Source organism: Perca fluviatilis, chromosome 15, assembly GCF_010015445.1.
Source record: "Perca fluviatilis chromosome 15, GENO_Pfluv_1.0, whole genome shotgun sequence".
In the NCBI taxonomy this organism is placed as follows: domain Eukaryota; kingdom Metazoa; phylum Chordata; class Actinopteri; order Perciformes; family Percidae; genus Perca; species Perca fluviatilis.
Genome location: NC_053126.1, coordinates 32,540,107 through 32,550,087, shown reverse-complemented (window position 1 = coordinate 32,550,087; position 9,981 = coordinate 32,540,107). Strand labels below are relative to the sequence as shown.

General features: G+C 43.0%; 1 protein-coding gene across 8 annotated transcripts in view; it reads left to right on the top strand.

Moving 5' to 3' along the window:
* The first annotated feature begins 254 nt into the window (after positions 1-254).
* The window catches only part of LOC120574086 (potassium voltage-gated channel subfamily C member 1-like), a 118,085-nt gene continuing 108,358 nt past the window's right edge, over positions 255-9,981 (top strand). For all 8 annotated transcript variants that reach the window (XM_039824159.1, XM_039824156.1, XM_039824158.1 and 5 more), the window contains exon 1: positions 255-973. In XM_039824159.1, coding sequence (XP_039680093.1) covers positions 431-973 — 543 coding nt within the window. In that variant the 5' untranslated portion in view covers positions 255-430. The remainder of the gene's footprint in view (positions 974-9,981) is intronic.

Genomic DNA, 9,981 nt, shown 5'->3' with positions numbered 1-9,981 from the left:
CCAGAGAGCCAAACGAGCAGAATGTAAATAGATTTGATCGGCAGTTTTGACCTTAATAACATCAAATGATCCAGTAATATGAGTTCAATCAGTCAGTCAGTCAGTCAGTCAATCAGGCAGTCAGTCATTCAGCGGGCAAATCTATTGATTCATAAAATCCGCATCCCACATACTCTCCCTCTCTGTCATACACACACTTGCAGACACACCTCTCTCTCTCTCTCTCTCTCTCTCTCTCACACCGACACACACCGACATGCCGACTCCTCCTTCCTGTCCTCTCTCCTCCTCTCAGTTGGCTCTGTGACTCCTTGCCGGGACGGTATAACAGTAGCTTACAGAGCAGGGACCGGTGGTGGATGGGGAAGGTCAGTAGCCGCATCAGCAGCAGCAGTCGGGCGCACCGACCGAAGCATGCTCCAGCGCAGCCATGACTTGCTCGGCGTCAGATAGCGAGAAGATCGTGATCAACTGCGGCGGGATCCGACACGAGACCTACCGGAGCACCCTGAAGACGCTGCCGGGGACGCGCTTGTCTTGGCTGACCGAACCCGACGCCTACAGCAACTTCGACTACGACCCCAAGTCCGACGAGTTCTTCTTCGACCGCCACCCGGCGACCTTCGCCTTTATCCTTAACTACTACCGTACCGGCAAGCTCCACTGCCCCAATGATGTGTGTGGGCCGCTCTTCGAAGAGGAGCTTGCCTTCTGGGGCATCGATGAGACGGACGTGGAGGCGTGCTGCTGGATGAACTACCGGCAGCACCGCGATGCCGAGGAAGCCCTGGACAGCTTCGAGCAACCCGAGCCGGACGCACCCGAAGATGATCCGGCGCTCACCGGCGGGGCGGACGGCGACCTGAAGCGGCTGTGCATGCAGGAGGACGGCCGTAGGGCGACGTGGTGGGACGCGTGGCGACCTTTTATGTGGGCGCTGTTCGAGGATCCTTACTCCTCCAAATACGCCCGGGTGAGTGGCTGGACAAGTGTCTTTTATTCTATTCTAATTTATTACCAATCATTTTCCTTTTATTTTCCTTTTCTCTGCGTTCCTGCGCCTTTCCTCTCTGGCGCTGCGCTCACATATCAACGGTTGGCACAATTTTGGCCACTGCGCAATGTTGCGCGTAAATTTACCCCTTACACTGTTTTGGAGAGGGGGAGGATGTCAAATTCACTGCAGTATTTTCTCCTCTCCTCTCCATGTTTCCTCTCCTCTTCTATCCTCTCCTGTGCTTAGTTACTCTGCCGCTGTTCTTTCCTTTTAATCTCTCGCATTGATACTCTATCACTGTATTACGATTTGGCCACTACTGATGCCCATTTGTCAGTGCGCATCAGTCCACCCTTCTCTCTTTCTCTCCCTCTCTTTCTACCTCTCTCTCCAGTGTCTGTATGTGTGTGCCAAATTATTTCTTCAGCAAAACACTTAACAGTTAAAACATGATTTAATTAGGCATGACCCTAATTTGGGATCCAGTTCTCTCCACTATCAGTCCACATTTGATGGAAATTGTTTGATAGTCCAATAATCAACTTAATCACTTTTCCACTTTTTCAATTTATTCATCTGCTCTCTCCTGTGCATTAATCTGCTCTCTCCTATCTAATATGCTATTGATGAAGCAAAACTCAAATCCTGTAAGCAGCAGCCACTTCACACTTTATCCAATAGCTGTGTGTGTGTGTGTGTGTGTATGTGTAGGTGAGCACATACACATGAATGCATTAATGTTTATTCATGATTGCGTACCTTACGTGTGCTGGCAGGTGATGGTGAATGCATTCATACCCGAGTGTCAGGGTGTGAGTGTGTGGATGTGTGGAGCAAACACTTTTGCGCTATTAAACACTTCTTTAAGCTTTGGTTGGTCTGTTTTTTGTTTAACTTTGTTAAAGAACACACATCCTATCAGTACATGCCGGCACGGAACACAAATGAATCAAATGTCATTGGTAGCCTTAACTTACGGTAATAGAGCTCCTATTGAATCTGCTTTGAATTTGGCATGCACTACTCTGCACTGCTTTAGAACACAGAGGTGAATTCTTTATGACTCAAAAAAGACAAGTGTGTGTTTCTCTCAGCACAAAGAGCATGTGACAGTATCCTGATGGCAACATGAGGAAAGGTCTTTTGATGAAGCTAAAACATAACATGTACAGGTCTTGTCTTTGCACAGCCCTGGCAGTTTTAATTCTTAATAGACCAGTCTGTTGGTAACAAATTATGTCCAGTACAAATGCAGGACATAGTGTACCCTTCATGTAGCAAAGCGGAGAGTAAGGGTCAGGGCATACCCCTTTCATACGATAGTCTGAAGTTTGTGTCCTGTGGCAATCCAGCAAGAGTATGTAGGCTACATCCTTGATTTCTGCCTCTCCCAGAATATTTAAAATATGTGATGTGGAAAGTGGGTGTTGGTGCAGAGTCGTAGAGTCGCAGTTTGTGATGATGCAGGAGGTCATGGGGTGGTACATGGGGACAAGGGACAGAGACAGATTGACACATTGACCACTACTGACAACTCTCAGCATACGTGTCCCTTCCCCCTGACAATAAGAAACCGGAAGATTATGATGGTCCAGAGACTTAGCAGTTTGAACTTCTGGCCAAATCCACGCTTCCACCATTGTGTGTGTTGTCAAATAATTAATAGGAACTTTTCTAGTATGCTGGTATTTTATTTCTACCGTTAAACTTCCAATCAGTTAGAGATTCATCTCTGATTTCCCACCTTTCTCCTGCACTTTTTATATTGCTCCATTTCTCTGATCTATACCTGTGAACTAAGTTTTTCTCTTTTCTCCTGTTCATCGGTCAGTCCTCCATTTCTCACCAGTGTCTCCCTCAGCTTAATTGTCTCTAAATATGGCCATTTGCAGAGCGAAGCCAGTGCTGACCAGGATCACTGTGAGTGGAGGTTATCTGTAGACTCTGCCATACGCACAGAGACAGCATATTGACTCTCTGTGACTTAGCGTGGAGAAACACAAACAGAGACACACATACTACAAGTATACATACACACACACACACACACACACACACACACACACACACACACACACACACACACACACACACACACACACACAGAGTCTGACCTGTGCACATGGTCTGTAGAGAGGCATGAATACACACCAAATGGGGTAATTTACGCACATAAAAACTATAGATACAGGAACATACACATGCACAGCTACACACACACACACTATCACACACACACACACACACACCCACACACACACACACACGTCATACTCAAAATCTAAGTAAAAGAACACACTGGAGAAGCATGTTCCAACCCATTATCTTTGGAAATTACGTCCAAATTGGATGATTCTGCACCTTGCGATTAATGCCCAATGTGGTGTCATTAGTGTTAGTGCAGGAAATAGTGTGCCCCCTTACAGCACGTAGATGGGTGTGTAACATGTCTGACTTTCATGCAGGAAATGCAGTTTGCATTATTAACCTTAACCATGATCTTTCCCTAACCTTAACTGTACTGTAATTGACATGCACAGGAGTTATAGAAAGTGTTTGTCCAATATCAATGTTCTTGTCTGGTTATAAAGTTGTCCTGCCCTGAGATAGACGACCAAAAAAAACTGGCTGGAATGCATCAGTAGATGTTCCATCAGACGCAGCTACGCATTTTAGCTGCCCTGTAGCTCTGTCAGGTATCTGCCATGGTTCCAAAGTGAACTGTGAGTATTTGTCAAGTAGCTCACCTTCAAATAGCCTCTACCTGCAGCATATTGTTCTTTTTTGTAGAGGTTAGAAAATGCCTTTCACTGAAACACATCTCTCACTAAAGGGCCTTTATATTTACAAGCACTAAATTACGATCTCTGTAAAAACAGCTTGACAGAGTGTGCAGGGAAGAGTGCATGTTCCTCTCTGAGTGCTTCCAATCTCGCATAAAGTGAAGAGCCGCATGGTCTTTTTTATATACAGGTGGAGTCCCAAATGTGCAGCTGGGGGTGTCGGTAGTTGCCAGTAGGTCTGTGAGGCATTACAGCTCATCACAAGGTATGCAGTACTTAAAAAGTGTTGAGAACCACTGGTTTATACCATTAATACTAAAGAATAAGAGAAAGGAAGATCTAACAGTGACTTTGAACTGAGTGTGAATCTACAGCATATAGGACAGGCACTCTTCTTTGTTGCAGCTGTCTCATATTTAGCTTGTTAAGACTAGACTTGTGTAGCTTTTTCATGCATAAAGCCCGACATGTCAGAAAATTGGGGGGGGGGTAAAAAACCATTTGGATGGCATGGTGGTGTTATGGTGCGGGGGTTGGGGGAGCATCAGAATGACAGCTGAGGTGACGGTGACTTTGAAAGTGTTGCAGTCAATAGTTTCGGTGCCAGCGCAGTGACATAAAGATAGGTTGGATGGTGATGGGGGGGCAGCCAGCGCAGCAGCACTCAGGTAGGCTGAGGTCAGGTGGCCGGCTCGGTTTTAGCTGATTAGCTGGGTGGAGAACGACGAGGGCGAAGCTGCTCATTCCTGCCAGCGTCTCGGCTGAAGAACAATGTTGGATGTTAGAAGAAAGTGAAGGAAAATGATTGACTGGATCACTGGTTCAATAAACGCATTTGTGCATTAAGAATATGCGACATCCTTGCAAAGGTAGCACGGTCTTCCATCTCTTTCTGTCTTTCTTTTTCCTTCTGTCCAATTCTCTTCTACAGTCTGCACAGTCCCCCCGCTCCTTTTCTCCCTGTCATCACCACTGACAGCTCGTGCTGCTTTATTACCACGATTCCAGAGCTGAGTGCTGGATTGCTTATTATCGCTATTCAGCCCCTCCAACCCCCTCCACGTCCTCTCCCTCCTCTACTTCCCCCTCCTTTCTCGTTCTCTCCAGCTCTTGTGCTATAGCGTAACACTGCAGTCCCCGTAGTAGCTGACTGCGCTCGAGTCTGCTGCAGAGAAGGAGGGAGAGAGACACAGAGAGGGGAGGGGGTGACAGGATGAGAGGTGCTTTTGGTTGGCGGGGTGTTGAAAGAGTAAGAAGCAGTAGAGGAAGAAGCAGAACAGGATGGGGGGTCACTCTTCACCCCCTCGTTTTCGTTCCGGCTGCCCCTCTTTTTTTCTTTTTCTGCTGAGCTCGGCAGGCTGGGACGCTCGTATCCGTTTATTGATCGGGCCGTACGTCTCAGCTCGCCTCATTCAGGTGGACGTCTCAGCTGAATGGTGTTTCTTTGTAAGCAAAACCTTCCCTCTCTATCCCTCTCTCTCTCTCCCTCTCTCTTTCAATTTAATTAAAATTGCTTTATTGGCATGAATGTCAGAAAAACAATATTGCCTAAGCATCAAGGATAATAAGATGAGAAAAAATACATACATATAAAATCGTAAGTGTCAAATGTAAGAAAGAAAACAAAGATAACACAAAAACAAACCTACACTTACATAAGCCTACACCTCCTGTACCACACACAGCAATTGCAGCACTGTTAATGTCATTTTGACCTCATTCTCAGAGGCTTTGTTTTACATTGGAGTTATTTTTGTTCACCATCATTATACCGTGATGTCATGCTGGAGTGTCATAATTAAGGTCCTGCAGTTAGGCAGGCGAAAAATAAGCTAAGATGGTCCTGTTTGCATATATAAGCTGTTTGCTGATCTGACCAGTTTTAGGTAAGAGAATGTGAAATTCTACCAAGCTAGACACACATTACAAAACTGTAAAAATAGAATTTCATCGCATTCCTTTCAATGAACATCAAATAGATTAATGGATGTCACACTATGCTAGAAGAGATACTTGTTTTAGTCAATTAAAGCGGCAATAATCAATATTTTTATGTCAACAATGGATTGAATTAATATGTGTAAGGCTGAAGGTGTTGCTCATAGTGACAAAAACACAAATAATCACCAACTCTGCAGTTATTCTAAGCGTTACAGAGCCCTTTAGCCTATTTAGCTTGTTGTTTTGATTCCACTGCCCTCTTCTCATTAACCTCCTTTCCAGCAGCAACTGCCAGCTGTTTTCAGTGAAAAAACCCTAAAACACCACTGTACACTACCTGCTCAGCCACTAACAGCAAACAGACACAGTTAGAGACTAGCTGGTGAACATAGTGGAGCGTTTAGCAGCTGAAGAGGGAGGAGCTGATGGAGACAAAACCAGAGCCTATTAGTGCATGGAAAAGATTGTACCTCAGCTCATTTAAGAAATAATATAATATATATAAATATACTGTACAAAATGTATAATCACAATAACCAGTAAGCTACAAGCAACGATAAGCTAACTGCACCGAACACACATCCCCAACCTAGTCAGTTGTAACACCATGTGTTGAAATCGTTACAGAATATTTTTGTGGCTTCCATCGCCAGGTTCACGGTTATGAAATGTTGGACAGTTAGATGATTCCCACTTTGTTACAAACTGACATGCAACTATATGTAATGTACAGTGTATAAACAAGCTGCTTTTAGTAAATTATTTTGTAAATACAATGCAACAACAAATATTTACACATAAACTTAGACAAGGTTATCAACTTTATGGAAGAAAGGGTATATTTTTATTTAATTATTTTTATAATTAACAGGGTCTGGAAAGTAGTGTTTCAGTCTCCCCCCTGTCAATATTCTCCCCCCCCCCCACTTCTGCTAAGCGGCCATAGCAGCTAAGTTTAGCAGACCAACAGTGACTGTGATCTCAGTACAAAGTGTTAGGTCACTTTTTTTTAGCGGCCCTTGCAGTTAAGTTTAGCTGACGAAAGATGACTGTGAGCCGGGTATAGAGCACTGCGAGGTCACAGTCTTTTACGTCAACATAGCCAGCCAGCATCTAGCTAACATTGACGTCGTGGGACGTTCGCAACCTGGCAACCTGCATGAGGTTCGAGTCTGGGGAGGGGGACCGGGGGAGATGACTCTCTCCATTATTTTCAATTTGGACTGCAGTACCCATTTTAAATGTTAGATGTCAGTATTACATATTACTCCTTTAAGAAAAATGTTTTTTGGCAATTGACCATGGTATAAGCGGGTTAATGCTTTTGGAGGTGTCTATTATCAGATCAGGAAATAATGGACGACAGGGAGGCATTGTACATTGTACAATTTTACATTTTCAAAGTAGGCTACTTTTAACATGCAGACACATTGAACTTGGTTGGAAAACAAATAGCTATATTAACCATAAATAAAATTAGTCGTAACGTTCTCATGCACATGTGTAGGTGCTCACTGGTGAGCCAGGAACAGTACTTGGTGTTAATATTGTTCAAAGTGGGGAAAGCTGACTCACAGCTGTAAGTCGAGTCTAAAACCGACCAAACCGACCTAAAAATAAAAATATTTTAATGATATCCACTTAAATAGTAATAGTAAAAAATAATAATGTTAAATAACATCCTCCATGAGGGATGGTGAAGGGTACAGCAGCCAAAAATGTTTGGGAACACCTGCAGTAGTTTTTTTGTCAGTTAGTCTTTATGCTAAGCTAGGCTAAACATTCCCTTACTCCAGCTCTGTGCTTAACACACAGACATTGACACACCTGAATCTATTTGCACCTGAATCTTGACAAAATTACCCAAAAAGATGAACTATTCCTTTAAAAGCTAAGGTGAGACAGGTGGTCAGTGGGTGGAAACTGGCCCTGTTTATTAATCGATTCACCCAAAAACAATGACTTAGCCAGTGTTATTTATGGAGCAGGAACATTGCTTCCGACCTTCAGCATGGAACACAGTGCTAGCTGCTTACGTCACTGCAAAATCTCCATACCTCTGCAGCAAAACAAAGACAACCGGATGATGATATTTAATGACACACAAACAGCGTTTTTTTAAATCTTCCCATCTTTTTCAGTGTCTTTTCTTCTGTTTTTAAAAACATTTAGCACCGCTCTCTCTCCCCTTTCCTCTCTAGTGGTTTTGTTGCGCTATAGGCAATATATCCACCAGGGTCCCCCTTCCCCCTCTGTGCTTTTCAGGATAATGCTGCGACAGAGCTTTCTTTCTCTAAGTGTTGCCCATTGCAGGAGTGAGAGAGAGAGAGACTGAGAAAAGCATAAATGTAAGAGGAGAGGTTGCAGAGCGAGAGAGCGAGTGAGAGACAGGGACACCATACTATATTTGATGACATGTCAAGAAATAAAGCGTTTAACCTCTGAGTGATCTCTACTGTCCTCTCGCCTCACGGGGTGTCAATAACACAGTCAACGAACACAAACACACACACACACACACACACACACACACACACACAGGCTAAATGCAGAGACACACGCTTTTGCAAAAACAGCTAATTGAGCACAAAAAATAACATGTGCAGTAAGCCCCTAGACTTGCTATATACAGTACATTCACACATGCAGCAGATTACTGCAGAATGATCTGCAGTTGTGACATGCTGTGCTGTGCTGTTGCTGTGCTGTGCTGTGCTGTGCTGTGCTGTGCTGTGTGTGTGTGTGTGTGTGTGTGTGTGAGGGAGGTAAGAAATGCAGCAGATTTCCTTAGTGGCTTGATTTGAACACCCTTACCTCTTGACTGTTTTGGTGCCTGTTTACTACACTCTAAAGATCAGATAGGACTTTAAGAAAACCAGGAGGAGCTGTTCAGATTGCAACAAGAAAACTTCCTGAAACCAGTTCCTAAATGCTCAGTCCAGTATTTCCAAACAGCTTTGTTATTCTTTGTTTTAATATTGTTTACAAATCCTATGAAAAGAACCAAATCAAACAAGGCATGCAACCATAACTTTTCTCCCCTAAAACATTTGTCAAATGGAGAGTTTATTTAAAAAATGCTCAGTAATTTGCTAAAACAGCTGTCCATTGTAATTTTTAGCCAATGTTACTCAACAGGAGGAAATCACGTATTTGTTTGGGACTATTTTCAGTGTGTTCATGGTAAGGAACTTGTCACCCAGTGCAACAGTGTGGCTCATTATAGTTTCAGACAACAATGAAGCTCTAAGGCACAGAGGAAGAAGGTCTTTCAGACTTTGGATACACACACAATACTAGCTAGTTGTAGTTAGTTAATCGGATTAGTTCATTGTCAGTTTTTATCTCTTCAAAAGTTGTATTGAAAATAAGAGAAGTACTAAATATAAACCTTAAAATGTCAGAGGAATGATAATGTATCTCCATTGTTGGAGTAGTTAATGAAATACTATCACACTTAATCCAACTCCATGCTTGTGTCCTTGTGATGAATGTTCTTTTCAGTTTGTCACTGTAAGAAAGCAAGGAAAGATAATCAATTTCTAGAATTTGAGATGAATTAGTGGTTACGGTTGTCCTATCACTAAAAGCATGAGTTCAGCAACGGTATCACTAGAACACAGAATTAGACAAACACCCTGCTATGCCCTGAACTGCTACAACTAATATTTCTAGTCATAGTTCAATTATCTTTATTGTTACTATGATTGCCACTGTTCATCATACCAACTACTATAATTATTATGAATCATATTTCTCTATATCTGTATCAGTGTCTCTGTGTCAAAACCGGCAGATGGCTGCCCACCAAGAGCCCGGGTCTGTCTGAGGTTTCTGCCTGAAAGGAAGTTTTTCCTCGCCACTGTTGCACCAAATGCTTGCTCTTGGGGGAATTGTTGGTATTGTTCGGTCAAGACCTTCTCTATCTGTAAAGGTTCTTGAGATAACTCTTGTTATGATTTGATACTATACGTAAATAAAATTGAAGAAAATTGATTGTTGTTGTTGAGGTTTTCTTAGTTTAGGGTTAGGGCATGGAAATCTCCTCGACCTCCTCTTTATGAGTTTTTGTGGCATTATAATGTCACAGAAACATCAATATAATGTTTTAAGCATTTGGACAAATTACTGATGCTGTTGTTTTTCTGGTGAGGTCGGTTTTGGATTGTCCTCTCCTTTATGACAAAAATACACGGAAATTATTAACCAGCAATCATCCCCTTGTCACTTCGTTTGTCAGTATTTACATTGAAGAAAACC